The sequence below is a fragment of the Poeciliopsis prolifica genome, unplaced genomic scaffold (genome assembly GCF_027474105.1).
Source record: "Poeciliopsis prolifica strain line A6 unplaced genomic scaffold, Auburn_PproV2 SCAFFOLD002, whole genome shotgun sequence".
In the NCBI taxonomy this organism is placed as follows: domain Eukaryota; kingdom Metazoa; phylum Chordata; class Actinopteri; order Cyprinodontiformes; family Poeciliidae; genus Poeciliopsis; species Poeciliopsis prolifica.
In genome coordinates, this window is record NW_026562377.1 from 19,153,496 (window position 1) to 19,174,188 (window position 20,693).

At 41.6% G+C, this 20,693-nt stretch overlaps 1 protein-coding gene across 3 annotated transcripts; it reads right to left on the bottom strand.

Annotated features, from left to right (window-relative positions):
* Positions 1–279: 279 nt before the first annotated feature.
* On the bottom strand, positions 280–20,458 carry cbarpb (CACN subunit beta associated regulatory protein b). Of its 3 annotated transcripts, none has more exons than XM_055051887.1 (11): positions 20,330–20,458; positions 18,825–19,036; positions 18,018–18,090; positions 14,237–14,385; positions 11,060–11,118; positions 9,640–9,802; positions 8,981–9,152; positions 8,689–8,841; positions 8,106–8,349; positions 7,461–7,650; positions 280–5,715 (listed from the first exon to the last, which is right to left on the bottom strand). In XM_055051887.1, exons 3-11 carry the CDS (start codon positions 18,063–18,065, stop codon positions 4,197–4,199), a joined length of 2,697 nt encoding a protein of 898 aa, XP_054907862.1. In that variant the 5' UTR covers positions 18,066–18,090; positions 18,825–19,036; positions 20,330–20,458; the 3' UTR covers positions 280–4,196. The 3 variants fall into 3 exon arrangements, with proteins under 3 accessions (XP_054907862.1, XP_054907867.1, XP_054907874.1); XM_055051892.1 differs by having other exon boundaries at positions 18,612–19,036; XM_055051899.1 differs by lacking the exon at positions 18,825–19,036.
* Positions 20,459–20,693: the final 235 nt, after the last annotated feature.

Here is a 20,693-nt window from a genome sequence, read left to right on the forward strand (position 1 = left end):
CCGTTTGTCAAAGTCAGTCGACCATATAATACCAATTAGTAAAAAGTTAATTATCCAGGAAAATCATGCAGATTTCCTCATGTCAATTGTTCTGCAGCAATTTTTTATCCAGAGCAAGCATGTGGTGGTGGCAGGGCAAAGAAACAATCACCCTTTGAAGGGACAAAATCGCCACCAAAGTTTTGCTTACTTTGAATGAGAGGACAGATCAGGCAGAGAAAGCAGACATAGCTTCACTTATCTAAGATGACATTTTTATTAAAAGAATATCAGCCTAAATTGAGTTAAAGTCCCTAAAAGTTTGTCTCAGAAAGAAGCAAAGTTAAACTTGCAAGCACTAAAAAAACAGTCTGATAGTGAACAAATAGTCAATGGCAGCATGAGGTATTGCAGCAGTTTCATCCAAGACAGAGAACAGAAGCTACACAATTATGTGGCAAAGTGCATCTCAGCAGTCTGGGGGAGAAAGAAAGGTTTGTCAGTTCAGCTTAAAAATGTGAAATTGAGATCCAAATACCACTTTTACAATCTTATTGCGCTGTATGACGCTTGGAAGTGGAAAATCTTGTGGTGCCGGAAGGCAAAGTAGACATAATTTGATTAATGTTTGACATTAATTAATCAAGGAGCTAGTGGGAGATTTTAAGATTTCATGAGGTCCCATAATTTGCTCGACGACCAGCTCACCACCCAATCCCGGTTGGCTGGAGTAGATGTACCGTAGATGCAGCTCAGCCAATGTGGCATGGAAGCTTGTTTAACGTTACAGCGGGTTATGATGACTTCTGGTGCTGTTTGTGAATTCCAGTATAATTGAATTCTGTCTCCATTGGGGTAAAATCCCATCGTGGTGAGGCGTTAAACCCTCTGTCTGACAAGAGGGGCGGCCTGAAAGGCATGAAGAAGACAAACATTTGACAACTCCCCTTTGTAGATGACAGAACTTGATTTGGCTTTTCTATTCAGTTAATTTGGGGGGAGAGAAGGGCACGAAAAGAAATCAATATGAGCCGCAGCAGCAGAGAGAAAAATGAAATGAGATTCACGAGAGGCAAACCAAGTTCCCACGCGCTGATAAACTACCATTCGCTCTGAATAAAGCACACTCTGGCCAGCTTCGCTTCATTCATTTATTGACAGATTGTAAACCAAGCCTAAAATAACACTTTTTTTTTTTGTTGCTGTTGTTGTTTTTTCAAACTATTTGGTCCCTTAAGGTTAAATAGGTTCGACTCAACAGTAGCTAAGTTGCTATGAAAGCTCATCACATTTCTTCCCCAAAAGAAATGAAGTTCACAAACAAGCAAATAATACAGATTTACTTTTTTTTTTTTTTTTTTTTTTTAAAGAAAGAAATTACACAAAATCTAATGGGTTACACCGGTTGAGTCTGACTCTTCAAAAGTGAATCCCGTAACATACAAAACGTCTCTGCCTTTAACAAATAATTATAAATTATGGACTTGATTATTTTTCTTTCACCTTAAGTCTGAGAAAGGATAAAGATTCTGCTTTTAAATGTGAACTCTCATGCAGTCCTACATGTGGCTATGGCACCAATGCATTTGACAGGCTACTGATTGTATACAAACACCGTTTACTTCACTTTTACAGTATCAGTCTAAATCTAATGAGGAACATTGATTTAGCCTAGCTCTTGCAATATTATGCTGGAATGCACAGCAAACTGTATCACATATATATTTTATTTTACATCTGCACGGTTTCACTCGATAAATATGGCCATTTTCTCTGTGGCTTCGAAGCTGCTGTGTCACGGATGTTTCAGGCTTTCGATGTGTAGGGAAAGCAGTTGTCCTTCTGTTTCACAAGAAAGCTTTTATCCTACTGGTATATCGTGTTACCCCCTTGCTGATGACATCAAATATTAGGGCCATAATGGTTCAATATGCATGTGGCGTGAGTAAAAGGAAAAAGCAGTAGTCATAAGGCTCTCCGGTCTCTCTTATTTGCTTTCACCTCCATTCATCTCAGTCAGGGAAGGAATTCAGCTTTGCAATAAAAGAAGACTCTCTTCATGCAGAAGGAGAAGATATAATCTGGGCAGGCAGGAGAGAGGTATTATCATCATCATCCAACGTAAAGAGCCCTTTACATTTACTGCAGGGCAACAGCCTCAGAGGATGAGATGACAGAGTTGGGGAATGCAACCCTCCTCTTATTGTTAATATTATTCTTAATATCTATCCCCGTCATCTGCAGTGATCCCTTGCCTCCGTATTACAAAGGCAGGGATTTCTACAGCCCATCTGAGAAAAACTTTACGAGCAAAACCAGTTAATGATCAAGCTGACAAAGGTGCTTAAGATTAATGACGTACTGCAGTGCGTCCTCGCTTTACTCCTAATAAATAATCACTTTTTTTTTATTTTATTTTACTCGAATGGCAGCTCTTGTGTCCTGGAATTGCACACAAGTACTCAATCGATTTGATTTTTGTTCAGTTCAATTTTGAAATAAGTTCTTTTTTGTTTTGTTTATTCAGCAAAGGAAACCCAATAAGAACAGCGGCACGGACAGATCAAGTTCAAACTTCCCATTTTTTTTTCCAGATAAAGTATACATTACCCAAAGAGCCACCAACTCCAGAGCATCCCTAAATCTTTTGCTCCAGATGCTTTTGGTGTGAGCTACTGAAATCTGACTTGCATATTCAGCAAATCCCACTGGTGACAGACTGGACAGAAATGTAGGGAATTCGGAGGCCAAATTATGCATAAAACTTCCTGTTGTACATGGTCTACCTTGGTATGTGTGTTGGTTTGGCTCATACAGTCTGGCCTTCACTCCAATGTGCATGAATTAGCTACTTCCCCATTGCCAACTGACATCCTTGGACCACGTTTGACAGATACTGATGCTTACTGAACAAAAGCTGAAGATTTGGAAACACAATGACCCCCTTTCTCAAGACACCAGTTTCCCCCAGATCAAATTCTTTCCAACCCGTCAATTGTTGGGAAGCTCTTCACTTACTGCCTGTTTTCCATACAGTGACATATGTCATGATGAAGATATAATCAGCACAGTTTTAATTACTTCTTCATATTCTGCAGAGGCCGCTTTGAAGTTTTTTTCTTTTCACACCACCTGCCAGAGGTCACAACATTATGATCAGTGCACGCTGAAAGGTAGAGCATGTTTTTGAGAGCTTAGCGTGGTTTTGAAAGATTTCTCTCAATAAATACCCATCATGTTCAGTAGCTTTTATGTAACTGCCTAAAAGATAGCCGTAAACCTGTGAACAAAAAGGTCTGTTTTTCCTGCCAAGACAGAGACACGTGGTGTCAGTGCTGAGCCAAGTGCTAGGAGCTTATTGAGTTCTTACAGGTACACCTCGCACAGTTTTGAAATTGTTCTTTCATCTGTCCAGGTGTTCTAAAACGCAGAAGTACCCATTAAGTAAAACAAAAAAAATAAATAAATAAATCAAACAAGAAATCAGCAACAAAGTTGAGGAGTGGACTCAGCAAAGATAAATTTGAATAGGTTCCCTTCAAAAGATAGATTGTACAAGAAATTTACCTCATCTCAGAGAAAGTTGTGAGCTCGCTGATTTAAACAACCAGTTTGAACCTTTTCTTGCGAGGTTTAAAGTGACAGAGAATCAACGAGCATGGAGATTAATTTGCCTGATATGGTCCTGACAACAATAATCAAAATTTGAATCCTTCATTTAGTTCAACTAATTATGACAGGCAGCAGTTCAAGAGCTTTTCACTTGTCTAATAGCACCTGGTTTCACAGTGGATCAGTGAGCAGAGGCTGAACGCGCGTTCAGCTTCAGGTACTCTAACTGGAAAGACATGATTGGCAACACAAACTGAACCCAGACATAGAAATAGCCAAAAAGGATACAGTTATCAGTAAAGCAGGAAGGATGTTTTGACATGTTTCTCAGCTTATCTATCGTTTTCCATAATCGATCATGTTCGTTTGGAAACTGCAAAATGTGAACATGAAACACATTCAAAATGCTTATATTGAGTAAATTTCTTTTGGATCTCTTGGTCTGCAGGCTTAATTTGTGGACTGGTTCAACATGTAATTTGTATGTTTCATTTATGGCTCTAGATTTCACCACTCAAGCCATGCACAAAAGAACACAAACTAAAACTAATACAAATTGTGTATGAGGAAAAGTGAGGCTGACAATGTCGATGACTGGAGCCCTGCTACACTGGGCTGTGGTCAGGGGAGGCATGTGCGGCTGTTACGGTTACACACTCTGAGGGTGTGTCCTTGGTCCGGCGAAGGGCCATGTACAGCCTCTCGTCCAGGTTAGAAGTCAGCTTGTCCGCGAGCTCTGCTGTGATAGTTTGAGGGCCGTAACCAGAGGAGTTTGGCGGGTGAGGAGGTGAGCGCTCGTCCGGGGGTTCAGGAGGGTGTCCGCATTGTTTGCTATCCTCCTGAGTCTCAAGTTGCTCAACCAGCCCTCCATCTTTTTCAAATAACGAGGGCTCAACGGGTGGAAGAGAGGAAGATGTGCGTTCCTCTGAATCTGTGACCGTAAGTTTCTCGTTCCTCAGTTCAGACTCAGTAGATGTTGGCTCAACCTTTGGGGTGTCAGGAGTGCTGCCAGCTCCATCGCTGGTCTCCTCGTCAGGTGCACTGACGATGCGGGGCAGTGTGCTGTGGTAGCTTGTGTCCAATGGGTAGTTTACACTTTCTCCCCTCCGCAATGGGATACGGTGTCTTTCAAAGGAGGACTGGAAGTGTCTGACTCCGGGGTCACTCCACTGTTTGTGGCGCTGCCACTGCTTACGAAGGTGAACGCGGGAGCGGTGTTTTCTTGGCGACTCCTGGAGGTCAAACTGAGGATCGTGGCGGAGGAACTCGTGGAAGAGTGCATCTGTTTTTTCGTCTATGCTGTAGTCACGCCGATGAAGGGTTACTGGTTGAGCTGGAGGTTGCACAGCCTCTCGAGGGTTGAGCATCTGACCATATGGCAGCCAGCCTGAAGAACTAGCACCTATTTCCATGGGAACTCCTCCACTGGCACCCAGCAACAACTCATCTTCAGATTCCTCTTCAAAGAGATGAGACTCGAAACTCTCACCGATAGTGCCTGTTCGCCCCGCATTGGTGAAATGATGTCTTTTCTCGTGAGCAGTTCTGTCTTTAGGGCTGTCAGTGACGCTGCTGCTGCTGCTAAACAGCCTCAGGTCCTCTGGACCTCGTGACGGAGCCTCTATTGACGCATACCCGCTGTCCATCTGTAACAGTTTACGAGTCCCTGATTCTCCATCACTACCCCCACGCTCTGATTCTGTGCTACCATGTTTTCTCTTTATTGACTCTTGCATACCCAGCTTCCCATCTGAATACACAAAGACGTCCTTGTCTTCCTCTCCACCCTCATCACCTACGTCCTGGGACGGGTAACTGGGAAGCCCTCCTCTGTCAGCATCCGCGCGTACGCTCAGCGAGCAAACACTGTCAGCATCGCTGCAAACCGAGTTCCTGTCGTTGTTGCTGCTCTGGTCAGAGGCAGCGTACTGTTCTAGTGATGCACGTAGTGTCCATATGTCTCGGTAAAGTGACTGTGAATCCTGGGGTTGGAAGGAGTCTGAGGAGTAGCCGCCTTCAGTCCTCACCACAGATAGGGTCTCTTCCTGGGGATCAGGGGACAAGCCAATCACCCCTGGTCCGCCATGGCTGCAGCTGGGCTCCACCACCACCTCTACCTCTACCCTGCAGTGTGCACACAGGGGTTGGGAGACAAAATAAAACACAATAATAAAATAAAATGGTAGAAATAAGGACACCGGTGCAACACAAGTGTCATTGTCAGAGCATTGACCTGAGGAACATTACTGTGTTCACAGAGCACAGAATGATTTTTATGACTTGCAATGGCTGCTGCTGAATGTCCTCTGAGAGCCAAATCTTTGAAGCCACAGGAACTAATATTCTGCTGTCGGGGTTTGAAAAAAAAAAAAAATCTTCCAAGAAGAATAAATCCACTTGAGTAACTGAGCAAGAGGCTCATAAAACAATTTTGCTCATTGCGGCTTCCGAGAAGTTAATTACATATTACCCAATATCATCAAGCACTCACAGGAAACATTAATGTTTATATGTTTATTTAATGTTCAGCACTAGCAATATCAAATATTATATACTGAGCAGTTTTTGCTATATGAAACTAAAATTATATAATGAAGATATAAAGTTAGAAAACAATTTAATGTCTGAGGACCTTGTGAAATCACCCAGCCATGTCAGCAATGGAATGGGTTTTTATGCTAGAAATAAACTCTGTGTCCCAATTCTCCACACCACTCTCAGGGGAGGGAGGAAGGGAAGAGCACTCCGGGAATCCCCAACATCCTGCTTAAAACATGAAATCGAGTTTAAAAGACCTCTTGTTTACTGAACTTTGTCACACAAGTGGCTAGATTGTGGCGAAATCGCATCTTCACAGTAAGTCGGTGTGGCATGAGGAACTGATTACATCTCACAGAAACAAAAAGATCAAGAACACTCTGTCATTTTTTACCCAATTTTTAAAATGAAGACTTAAGCTGTGAACTTATAGCAGATATTTCTGTAGGGTTAGGAGGTAGGTTAGATGAAATATGGAGCGGGCTGAAACTGGATTGTAAGAGGGAGGAATTCATGGATGGATGATGGCTGGAGACAGTGTATGGAAAATGACTGAATGCTTCTGAATGGATAGTTTATGGATAGACAGATGGATTGTTTGATGGATAGGTGGATAAACATAATGATTGCTGGACCTACGTACATGTCTGTCGCAATAAGCAATGAATCAAGTTATTGCATGAAAAATTAAAATGAGCTTTCTAATTTCCATTCTGATGATTGATATAATGAAAGGCAGTTTTGTTTTTAGAGACGTTATCCATTTAGTTTGTGTTTCGGTTATGTGTGATTTTTATTTCTGTTTTATTTGTTTTTGGTTGCTGTGTTTCATTTTGGATATTTAGAATATCTTCCAATTTCAATTTTTATTTTTATTTTTTACCAAATTAGTTTATTGGTCTTTGAGAGAGAAAACTTGCATTCTTATGCCATTATCAATAGTTTACTTTAAAATGGTCTTGAAACAATATTATCATTTATTGCAATAATTACTGGGCATGAGAAATTTCTTATCATCCACACATCAGGCATCGATGTGTGATTGACTGAACTGCTTTTTGACTGGGAGAAATGAAATAAAACCTGGAAAACACTTGGATCAAACTCCCCCTTTTTTTTCCAGACCGTGTAGACGTTCGCGTCTCACTGGTAGCCTTGTTTGGTCGAACAAGTTTTTTAAAGAATTTACTAGACAGATTAGTGAGGGAGTATTGAGACTCAGAGTTTAGGTTTTCTGCACAGTGTTACCATAGCTTCTCTTGTTGCAGTAAAACATGGTTGCAAGGCAGCAAAGCAGTGAACGGGATGAATGGCAAGGGAATTAAAGATACCTGCCGAGGGAGGGGGGTGGTGTGGATGGGGGTGACAGGAGGCGTGTGGTGGGCTGGCTCTGATAGTAGGGGACATCCTGGGTGCGGGCAATGTACTGGATGAGGTCTATGTGGTGAGTGTCGTTGTCGTCCTGGTCCATGCTCTCGCTGGCGGCTCGCTGGCGTTGGAACTGCCGCCGCTTGGGAGAGCCTGGTACGCACCAAACACAAAGAAAGAGGAATGAGTTTGACGAGCCTTGAGACAGCAGGAGCCAAGTTACACTTAATTCAGCTGAAAGCCCTGTCCGACTGTTTGGGATTTTGTGATCTCTTTGGAGCAAAGACAGAAGAGCATTGGGACGAACCAGTGGTAGCGTGTGTGGTAGATGAGGTGAGCGGCAGGGAGGATTAAGTCAAGGGCTCAAAATGATTTGGAACAACCAAACTTTACGTCATTGAGCCATCTGTCTTGTATGCTTGTGTGTTTACATCTAGCTCAGGCAAAAGGCGGCTCACAGTTGGTTGCTGGAGCTCCCTGCTAACCCGTTGTCTGTTTACCATGAGAGAATGTTGGCAAAGACACAAAATAAGAAATAAATCTACAGAGAAAAAAAAAATCAACAAGAAAACAATGAATGATGGAACAGAAAGAGTATCAGAAATAACCTCTTGTGTCCAGGCTGGATGCTCTTTGGCTGCTGTCCAGCTTCCACTTTTTTATTTTGAAGTAGGGGCTGGCCCCCTCCAGACTAGCATGGCGCCGAAGTTTGGTGAGAAACTGCAAGACGGGCCTCGGACTTCCCGCGATGCCACCGGCGGGGCCCACACCACTGTTCCCCATCATCGGCGCTGCCTCTCCTACGCTGACGCTGCTGCCCCTGTCCCGGGGCCTCGCTCGCATCATCTCAATCTAAGCAAAGACACGGAGATGTGGTCATGCGCAAAACTCTGCCCACAGCAGTAGTCTGAGTGGAAACCTCTCTGACAGTCCGTCTCTAACGTAGTGTTCCCACGTTTACCCTTCAACCATCATTCTTTCACGCCGTATGAGCGCTAATCTAATGTGTGCAGAAATGTCTTTAGGTGCAAAGTCTGGCCGGAAATGCACCACTTGACAAGTGATTCATCTTTGCATCGTCATGAACTTGGTAACATACCTCATTCTAAGACAGTAGTTATAGCCTTACTTAGTACTTTCTGTTAAATTGCAGGTTTGCTCCTCGATTTGATTTTCGGTAGCATTACTTACAGAGCTGGAGGTCGGCTTCGTTGAGCCGAGAGCTGCAGAGTTCTCACAGAAGCTGGTGTCAACCACAGAATTGAGAGCATCCCCAGGGAGGGCACAGCTGGGATTCACACTCAAACTGATCAGCGGCGTTTGTGGCAGGGGGCAAAGCATTGGCTGAGAAGGGAAGGACAAACCAAAACAAGGACTTGTTTTGTCATCAGATGTTTTAGGCTTCATCTGATGACAATGTGGCTTTTTGGAAAAAAATTGTAAAAATCCAATAAAATCATACAGAAGAATTGTAGTCTCTGACCTGGAATATGGAAAGAGCTGATTTAGCCACAGGACGGGTCGTTGATGTGATGGTGTTTTCAGCCGAGTCACATTCGTGAATCGTGACGATTTTGAGTGCCGGCGGGGGGATGTTGAGGTTTGTGAGCCGTGCATTCTTCAGGTGGTGGAAATCGCCTTCGGTCAGAGTGTACCTGAGGTGCACAGGTGAAAGTGCGTTTGCAGCAGAGTAGGTGCAGTCCCTTCCAAAGGCACCATCACCCTTGTCAAGTTGTAACCAACAGCTAGCCACATGAAGTAGACAATAGTAAAGTGAAAGAAAAATTCAAATGCTTCTCTAATTAAAGAGGAAGATCTGAAAAGTGTGGAATGGATTTAATTTTGTTCAGTCCATCATTTGAGAATGAAAAAAGTGTGACATAATTACAAACCTAAGAAATAAATTGATAAGCTTGACAGAGAGGGCTAATCAATTCATTTTGCAATTCTGACTTTATTGGAAGAGGGAAAAAAACTGTGTTAAAATAACGTCACAAGACGTTGGACATAGTGAACTGTTTACATTCTTTGATCTGAGAAAGCAGCAGTCATTTCGTGCAAGAGTCGAGTGCTGAACGAAAAGCAAAAATCTCTTTTCAAATATTTGTGTGTGTGTGTGCGCGCGCACGCTTGCTAGCTGACCTGCGGCCCTTCTCCTGGGTTTTCTTGCCATGATCAAAGAGAGCAGCTTCATTGAAGGAGACCCGGCGGCCTGTGGGGCCGGTGGACAGGAAGCGCTCTGTCTCTTGGTTGTGAGAGCTGGCCATGGACAGGCAGTCTGACTCATCCACCCTGATAGTGATTTCTGACCAAATGTAAAGAGACAAAGGGAAGTCAGAGAGACTCAGATGTTCAGGCTGATAGACGAAGAAGAGTTTTAATAAAAGATGAAAAGGAGATGGATGAGTAACTATACAGTAATACACTCAAAGTGACTGGTGGGTCAGGAGGTTCATCAACATTCAACATGCCCCCCCCGAAAAAAAAAATCGAAACCCAGTTACGCTGTCTTAAACTTAAGTTAATGAAGTTTCTAAATGCGTTTATAATGAACTGGTGCCAAATCATTTCCTGTGTTCCTGTGTAATTTCACAATGTATTTTCAAGTCAAATCACAGGTGCTAAAATGAACGATTTCTTTGCTGTCTATACTTTTTATGACCTTTTTCAAAAGGTAAAGCTCCTGCAACATTTCACAAGGTTTGAGCATACTGTGCAGATTGTCTAGAGATTGTCCTTAATTGGTGGCTTCGGTGTAGCTGACCCCTATAGTTTATTTTATAGAACTTAAATCTTAGTGTGGCTGGTCATGGAAAAGGGTTGATTTTTGGAAGCAAGTATAATTTATTTATATAACAAATGAAAATTGCAAGCGCTTCACGGAAAGACTGCAAATATTAAAGCAACCTCGAATTACATTTGTAACAAAAAAGGAGAACAGCATAGAAATATGAAAAAAAAACACTGATTTTACACATGGATATATACTTTGGAAAAGTATTATGCTAAAAACTTTGTTTTAGATCAGGCTTCCAGATTTTTGGTTCATTTGCTCTGATACCTTGAACAGGTCTGGAGGCCACATCATGTCAAATCTACTTAGCTTTAGCTTTTTATCGTGCCACAATGTTGTTTCGAAACATAACTGGAGTGTTTGTGTGTTCATGCGTGTTTGAGAAATTCTCTTGGCAGCCATTTTTCAAATGTGTGCTATGTGTGTGTTTATGTATTAGAGAGAGTTTGCGTGTGGCCTCTGAACTATTTTTCTGGTGTTTAAATGGTTTTATCATTTACGGATCAAAAATGACCCATAAGACAATCCTTGTATCATAGTGCTGTGCATCCCACATAGAAATATAAACAGCAACAAAGTGTAACTTTTTCTAATGATGGGATCCATTCAGGAAAAGTCATAACATTTCAAGTTGGAAAAATATAGTTCAGGGTATTTTTTTTTCTACAGCTAAACATGGTAGTGGGTCACTCAGTTCCATCAGAGTCAGTTCCTCCTTTTTAGAATCTGTTCATTTATCCCTTCTTCCTTTCTGCATCCCCATCTTACCATGGGTGGGCTGAGACTCCTCCATATAAGTGGCAGTTTTCTCGGGGTCATTGTCGGCCCTGGGATTGAAACACAAGAGCAGATTATTGCTGTGACAGAGTTATCCACAAAGTTTCTGACAATCGAGACACCAAGCCATTCAATATAACTCTGGCTGTTTGTTTAATGTTGTTTATCTCCTGGGGGAAGACGCTGTACCCCAGTTTGAAGTCTTCTGTTGCATCAAACGGGTTTTCCTTCAGGAATGCTCCTCAGTTGCCAGCTTCTCTGTACTTGCTGATAAAACATGTTCCCACATGACTACACTACCACCACCAGATCACAGGCTGTAAAGTATCAATGCATGTCACCCTGTTCAGATACCCATTTGGTTTAAAAAAAATCATCCAGTTAGTCACTGCAAGTGATCAACTTCATTGTGGAGGTGTATCTGCTCAAATCCATTGCAGGTAAAACTCATATTGAATTCTGTACTATCAGTACGACAGAACTTTTACACCTACTCACCAGTTGCTCTGCGTTCTTTCTCAGCAACTTTATTACACATTTGGGATATTTTCTTAAAACCCTCTCTGTTTTATCACCCTTATTAGCTGCTGATCCTCTATAGTGCCTCCTAAATCCCATGCAGAGGATTTGCTTGATGAGATGAGAGGAAAAAAAAGAAAGAAAAAAAAGAAACCAAAAGCTCTCCCTAGTCGTTTTCCTCCATTTTATTTCACTGTGCAGGGCTGAAAGCTGCATGCATGTGCTTGTGTGGGTGTGAAGTAACTGGAGGGACATCTCCATCCACCCAGATATGTGCTTCTTCTCCTTGTCTTTCATTTCCTCTGTAGCTCCTGCTTTGCCGTACGTCTTGCGGGTCTAAAGTGTGATTTGGTGACTTTGTGTGCGTGTGCATGGAGTCTCTGCACAGTGCTGGATTGAGACGCAACATTAATCACCGCCGATGGCTGCTATGAAATCTCATTACCCTCATCATTTGTACCAGTCGGCCCGATTCTCGTTTTCACGCCTCAGCCTGTGTGCTCGCTGTTTATCTGCACCTAGAGCTCTCGTGTGCTCGTGTGTACGAGGTTGTGCGTGTGCCGCCGTTAGACGGAGCCACAGAATCCGAGGGGTGAGAATGGCGGGGGGTGGGGCGGTGGGGAGTTCTGGGGGAGGAGAGGCCGGCGGGAGAGGGAGGGGTCAGCCATTTCTGCAGTGAATAAACACAGATGATTCACAGATAAATAACCGTGAATACTGAAAGTGCCTCCAACAAGGTGTTTTCATAACAGCACCACAGGAGGTCCTGACATTCAAGCAGCAGCCGTGTAGAATGAGTGAGCACGCTGCGCTGTCATGCTTTAACATGCTTACACGTCTCTGTAGGCTCGCAATCCTGCAAGCAATAACAATCCAGCAATGAAAGCATATCGGTAAAGGCTTTTTTATTATTATTATTTGCACTGCAGGGACTGTCAAAGCTTTCTACACCCCTGATCTGATATTGAAAAATTACATCTTCTTTTCTTTTTTACATTCTACGTGCATTCTGTAATATTTAGCTAAAGCACTATTTTATTAGAAGAAAAAGTAAATAAATAAAGTTACTGTAATAATCCAGTAGCATAAGAAGCTATATTTTAAGCAAACATGTTGATTGAGTTTCATCGCTGAGACGCTTCCCCACATCATTGCCACTTGAACTTTGCCAATATTTTCCAAGTCCATCCTACTGTTAGGTCGTCTCCTGTTCAGAGTCTTCCATGAGAGAGCAGGGAGACCTTCTGCCAGATTCAGTTTTTTGAAATTTTGGCTACAATTATCTAATTTTGTTGAGTTGCGTACGAGCTGTGGCTTAGTGTGATGCTGGACAAATAAATTCCTCTCCATACTTATGCATAATACAGTCACCTACAAGCTTGGGGTCAAAACTAACTAGAATTAAGAAGTGAAGATAATTTCATAACTGGACAAAAAGTCCAATTCGAACTGAGCAACAACAACAACGACAGAAATAATTCAGACTATCAGTCCACAGAGGATATGATGTTCTTTAGAAGATGCACTGTGTTATTTCTTTTCAATCTCAAACATACCTTGAAGAAAAGTGGACAAAAACATAAACTTGGATTAAACAGACAATTACACATTCTTCAAAATAAAGTTAGATATTTTAGCTGAGTAACTCTTAATTTACAAAAACAAATAACGAATACAGGTGATTGCTACCACACATAGAGCACAACCTCTACTTGCTAGTTTTCAGTCTTCGTTTTGCCTTCTCCTGACTGATACCTTTGTACATTCGATCCCTTTTACTTTTTGCAACCTCTCTGAAAACCCTGGTGTAGTCGAAGGATGCAAATAAGTATTTAAGACTCGATATTGCAGTTCAAACCAAAGGTCCAAAATAGTTTTTGTCTTAAGATTCCCGTTTTATTTTCCCCTCCAAAATGTTTGTTTTTCAGTTGAATTTATTTGAAGTATATAGGATTTATGTCACATAAAAAATAAATTTTAAAAAAATGAAAAATTTTTTTGAAATGATCTCATGCAATTATGCATTTGCATGAGAATTTTGGTGTTTCAATACTTCTGGAATCTGCTGTATGTCTCACTTGTTGCTTGTTCCACATCAGTCTTGTTACATCCATTTTGCAATTACGATCAGCTCCGTAATGGGTCAATACATATTAGGTCTAACGCCAGACTCTCCTTAAATGTTCAGCAACAGGAGAACGTCAAGAACTTTCCATGTGCCTGGATTTGTAGCCTAACCTGCAGTCTTGCCTCAAACTGCATGGATTGAATTTTAGGGAGTTTTCTTATGTGCAGCAGAGTATCATAGTAGGTTTGATGGGGATTGGTGGGTAGATAACCGAGACATTTGACAATAACATAAAATATAACAACAATCAATACAACAGCCCTTTCCTACGGCCTCAACCTCAGCAGCAGACTTCAATCAGGCTCGCTGAAACACGGTCAACAAAAAGTGAGCACTGAGGGGCTTTATGAGGTTACCATTTATTACTGTGCTCTTGTTATTAGATTATACAGCTGCTGCTTTTATTATGTTCTTTGCTTTTATCAGTTAAGTCTGTCGGTCTCATGTCATTTCAAGGTTCATAAAACTTCAGAGGAGGGGGCTTAAGCAAACGGCGGAGCCACGGTGTTTCGATGCCGCACCTGTCACAGAAGCGCCCTCCTCGGCAGCAGCGGCAGCAAACGACGAGGAAGACAGAGATGCTGACCAGCGTTCCTACCAGAAAGACAGAGAGGATCACCAGGAGGAGCACGTAGCCATCCGGCTGCTCCTCGGGCTCAAGTGGGATCTCCTGAGGTAAAAACACAAAACGGAACAGATGTGTTAAAATGACATCTTTGCCTTTTATAGGCTAGACAATGCTGCTTGTGTCCGTCTGAAACAAATCAACTTTAGAGGGGAAAAAAGTTTATGTTTTAAGTAATGTCACACATTAACAGGCACAGCAGCTTGTAAATCCTTACTGTTGCCAGTTAAAATTATGTTGATTCATATTTTTCTGCACCGCATGTCTTTGTAGCAAACTGTCGCTTAAGGCCTGAACGGTGCTTTTTGAGGTTTTTAAACAGATTGCACTTAGTGTTTGGACTGATAAACTGTTACGGGTTTGAGGAGCTCTTCCGCTAGGAGGCAGCATGATAACGTAAAAAAGTGTTATCGTATGAAAAATTTTAAAGACACAACATAATTTATTTGGCTTAAGCCAGAAAAGCAACAGATGTTGCTACAGTTGCTTAAATAATATTAGGACATATTGGTTGTAAGAGACATAATCATGTTACATGCAACAGTGTTTTGTTTTGTTTTGTTTTGGTGGGTTGTTATCTTCATTTTTATTTTTAATCATCGTTATTTTGCGCTGATTTTGTTTTGTTGTAGATTGAACAAAATCTACAGCTCATCCTGCTTCAAGGACTGACACTGTGCCATTCAGATTGATGAAAAGAAAATTAGTGTCACATTAACATGGTTACAAAGGACGAGTTTCATCATCTGGAGAACATTGCCAGAGAGCAGCTCCGCTACAAAAAAGGCGAGGTTTTTCTAAAATGCAGAAGAGGAGCAGAGGGAGGGCTTACCTCAAGCTGGCATTTAAAAACTCTGCTCAACCGGCTTGTGTATTTTAGTATTATAGGAAGGTGTTTCATACTTTACTGGAGATATTAATATGTTATAGGTCTGACCTATCACTTTTAGAAGCCTTCTAGACTTCCGATGTCTTCAGAGAAAGTTCCTCTCTTACTGCTTATTATTAAATCTTCAACTCACAGTGAGGCATCATTCATTAAATACAGACATTTGGAACAACGGTCCCAAAGACCTGAGTAGAGATTTATAGTATTTATGATTTTAAAAGCAATTTAAAGACTTTTTCTCCTTGTTTTTGGTTACAGTTGTGTAGTTATTTTTAGTGCATAGTAGTAACTGATTACATTTTAGTTTACTGTATGACCATTTGGCTCTATTGCATTTTTAATTTGAATTCACTGCCTTTGCCTCATGAAAAAAATTTATTTTTAGTTGAGCATTTTTTTTGAATGCAATTGTTTGTATATAGATTATTTTTCACGTCTGTGTTTTTATTTGCTCTGTTTATATGCAACGTTTTGCAATGTCCTATAAGTTCAGTAAGACAGCGGCCTGCCTTCTGTAGGCAGTGCATATTTTTATGTACAAAATATAACTTTATGGAAGTTCTCTGGGATAACAGAACTTGTCTTCTTAATTTCACTCACCAAAACTAAACTATACATTGATATTTTAGCTAGCGAGGAGCAACCATGTAGCTTTGCTATTTTCTGAAAAGTAAGCTCGAAGTTGACAAGCAGATGCTAACCTTCAACTTGCACAAAATTGTTTAGTTTGCAACATGAGAAGCTTTAACAATAGAGCCGATTTACGGCTGCTTCCCCCGTAACAGCAGCAGCATGCAGTTTAAAAGATTGATTTTAAGCCCACCGGTTGGTTGGCTTGCATATACTAAATCTATATATACAACTGTCTGAATGATCAATAAACTCCAGGAACTATTAACCTGTCTAAGATTCATATTAGCAATGGGAGAAGGAGTACAGCTGAGGGCATAACCCACACACGAGCAGCACAGGTGGACACCTCAATTAGCAGCTTTTTGTTTCGCACGCATTTAAAGAAGGAGGACAAAACAATTCCAGTTTAATCCCAAAATCATCACGGTCCTTTAATTATTTTCCTCTGGAGTTCTCTATGCTACACTACACTCTTAAATTTCTGGATAAGTGCATTAAAATACTTTAATATAGATGTCCAAATGTGCCCATAAAAAGCAGAGACATCATAAAACTGATACATTTTTCAAATACTTGCATTCACAATGAATTCTGAAGTCTAAAGGACAAACAAGATCTAAAGTAAGAACATTAAGAGTGTAGATAAAGCAATGCTGCGCTAAAGAATCTACCAAAGTCTGTTTTCTTGCATTATATGTAACATTTCCTCTTTGTTCAACACAACTTAGTGACAAAGTCGTGGAGTCAGTAACACACAAAGGGGCTACTGAAGAACCTCTTTGTGTCTCTAGAATCATGGCAAAGTAAGAGAAATGTAAAAATAATATATAATTACTTGTGGTATTCTGCAGAAACCCACAGCATACAGAAGATCATTATCTCAGCAATTATGAGAAAGACTTCCCAACATGATTATAGCTCACAGCTAATAAAAATCTGAATTTCATAACTCGGAAAATTTACGTAACAATGACTTTTTTTTCTTTTCAGAAATGTATTAACTCAGTTTCTGCACTCTATATTTGATTGGGAGCACTTTTGCATAAATTACAAAAGCGGTACTTTTGTCAGGATGGGCAGGCATTAAGTTCTGCTAGAAAATGAAACCAGAGCTTCTGGTAAGGAGAGGGAAGCGTGAAGTGCAATAAACTTTCCTGGTAGGTTGAGAAAACCTCAGTGAACCAACACGAGAAGGTGACATGGCATTCTAAGTTTGACTGTGGAAACGTCACATTGGACCGAAAGAAACTTTGATTTGTGGATCGCCACTCTTCTTCCAGACTGCGGGGCATTGGGAATGCCCCCACTGTAAAATGACAAATTCTCTTTTATCTGAAAATTGGACTTTGGACCGCCGAGCAACAGTTCAGACGTTTTTCTTTTGAGCCGAGGTGAGATGCTTGTGACATTGACTCTGGTTCAGGAAATGCAACGGCTGCAGGTCAGGCCCTGGATACTGTATGTCTCCATGTGGTGGCCCTTGAAGTGCTGACTGCAGCTTAAATCTATTTCTTGTCAATCTCAGCCAACCACATAAATAAGCTTTTGTTCTAGTTTCTTTTGCACCATACTTTTTCCTGCCTTTTAGCTCCCCAATAAAATTCTTGTCTTCTGTCTCCCTTATTATTTGTTTATTTTAGAACCTGACGATTGAATAAAATTTTTTATATAAGGCACCCATCTATTGATTTTATGTAACATTTAAAACTTACTTTTTATTACCTATGTCAGGATTCTCAAAAAATTAACAGAAATAATTGTCAAAATGAAAACTACCTAAGAGTTTCAGTTGCTTTAGAAAACAAAAACCTCACTTTTTAAAGGATGCTTTCATTATTGAGGTCCACTTGTGTAAGACTTTTGGATATCAGACTGACAATCTTTCAGCTCAGTAAGAGACAACACAACAAGTGTTAATGTCTGACGTCACGCCATAATTTCTCTGCAAAGGGAAATTAAAGCTGAGATTAGATCAGAGATTTAATTATATCAGACCCAGATCAGGATGTTCTCTATTAGCCAGTCAATCGACCAGAAGAGAATATGAGGGGAAAGTATGGCTCTGGTGCTGACCTGCGCACAACACACACAGACATGCGCACGCGCGTTTGACAGGAAGTTTGAGAACAAAGTTAGTGGCGAAAAGCAGACTTACCGTGGAGTTTTCTGGTAGGATGTTCCAGACGGTAGACTCATTGCTCATGGTCCTAGCCAGCTAAAGAGTCCCCCTGAGAGACAACACAAGCACACAAAGGCACAAAGGAAGCGCCTGTCACTGGAAGTCAGTCACCAAATGTGCTGTTTTGTCCAGGGTAAAAAACCCAGGCATGTCAGCCAAAAGCAAGCTGACAGAATTGTGTTTATTACCTCCCTAGAATGTAACTGGCTGCTATAATTTGTTGATTTTAAGGCCAGATGAAAGCAAAATCTATACTGGAAACTAAGGGGGACACTGCAAAAAAAAAAAAAAAAAAAAAGGACAGAATGGGCTAAATATCTGGATTTTTGAAAGTGCCCAGGCAATGAAATGGCTTTTGTAAATTGAAGCATTAACTCTTCAGCTGTTTTGGATCAGCTTGACAACTGAATCTATTCCCCATCTATCCTCTCGCACAACAGAGAGAAACAGCAGCTCTTTCAGCACTGCTGGCTTGTATTTGCTCTTCCAGATCACACCCTTTAATACTGCTACTGCTGCATCAAACACCCACACATACACACTCACACACATACGGATGAAGCTACTCACCCAGCGAGGAAGAAGCAACATGCCAGCAGCATTCAGCTCTTCTTGTTTGCCAGTCAATCACTGCAGCACTCAACTTCAGCAACACAATTCTTTAATCTGTTACCTAGATCCCATCTGACTTCCATACACTTGTAAGCCATCTAAGAAAGAATGGTTTGCTTTGCAGTATATTGCTGCACCACATCCTGCTTTCTGCCAGCCCAGTGATCTTACCCTGATGGAGGGCAGCGCGCAGCAGCAGCAGCAGCAGCAGCGGCAGCGGCTCTGGATTTGTGTGTGTGTGTATGTGTGTTAGGCTGTATAGCTCAGGACTCTCTTCCTCAGCTCCCTTGCTGCATCCTCCGCCGACTGAGTCAGAGCAGCGGTGCTTCCCCCTCAGGACTGGCCCGCTGGCCTCGGAGCAACGGGACGAAAGCGCTGCATGTCTGGCAACAGGCAAACAAATACGAGAATTACTATGTTATTACACTGTTGACGTGACTCGGTTCCCTGTATTCAACAAACACAGTAATATAATTTTGAAGATTTCTTTTACTTCTCCTGATGACTTGGTGGAGGATTGGAACTTGATCAGCTCTGATTGGCTAATTAAATACTAAAAATGAGTTGTTGTTTTCATTATTAATATTGATGGTCTTATATCGGTGCAGTAAATGAATCAAAAGTAATAACTTGCAAGTTTTAATCCATCACTGCACCTACCAACAGCAAGTGTTTTGGATGCTTTTCTTGGTTTAATAATAAACACGAAGACTTTGATGTAAAATTTAGGACAACTGTATTTTTAAATGTATTTATTATTATTATTATTTAGCTAGCTTCATCAAAGAACCTCAAGCTGATTTTCTTTAAAGTGTTATAGTCCTCGTTGAAACAGAAATTGCGACGATGGTCGAAGCCTAAATCTTCCGGTCAATGATAAAAAATTGGCGTATCGGACAAGAAATCGATGATTGGTGCATCATCATCGCATAACCATTTTAAGTAGCTATAGCGATAACAATAACAATAACTTCCAATCACCTGATCTAAATGGTTCCAGGAATGCGATGGATGGTCACTGGTGCAGAATCTGGTGGAGCTGAAACAAACGTGAGCTGTGACGCGAGTTTGTCCAAGAACTCCCGGGTTTCTCGGTGCATGGGAGCCCTGGAAATAGCTCTGTTCATCAGTTGCCAAAGCAGATGGTGAGACGCGGGTGACCCCGGCAGTACCGCGTCCCTTTCACGCTCAAAATCTCAATTCCTACCGGCTGCATCACCGGTGTCACACAGCGCGTTTAGATTTCATCCCGTCTTTTAGCGCCAATCGTCTAAACGCCTCCAAAAAGGCAAGAAAGATTTCAAGAAAAAAAAAAAACATAAAAATGCTCGATTTCTTTGTGATTGCGTTTTTTTTCTTCTGATTGATCATTTCTGAAAGAATGCAGGCTGATCCCGCATGTTTTTGCTTTGAAAATGAACGGAAAACAAACAAACAAGCAAACAAAAACGCACGAATGGATGCAGCCAGGCATCTTGATATTTCACAGGCGCCTTTGATTTTTTTTTTTTTTAATCTGTCGGGCGTTTGGCAAAGCTTGAGCGAAGGCAGCAGCACGGCTCACGATCTGAACTGGCTGCTGCACACACACACACACACCTACAAACACACACACGCACCCCCACGCAAACAAGCAACACACACAGGCACACAAAGCGGCCACGGGCAGCACTCACCTACTCGACCAGCCTGGTCCATACGGGAGGTAGAGGGGTCGAAGGCAGCAGCACGAAACACTCCTGTGAGCACTTCAACGTGTTCTTTTTGAAGCTTAAAAGTATTTATGAATGAAACGCCACCGTTTGGGACACGCCCACCGCCCCGTCAGAGGCGCACCACGTGACGTAGGGAGTGAGGTAAAGAAGCGAGTGAGGGATGAAGGGTCTCGCAAATGATCCCGGAAGGCATCACAGCTGGAGCTCAGCCAGAGGGAAGCCTGGGAGGCTGAACTATATGTAGGACAGTATGTTTTACACATCTTAGTCACAGCGAAGGAGTTGTTGCTGTTCTTTTTTTCCACCCCCCTTTCATTTGATTTAC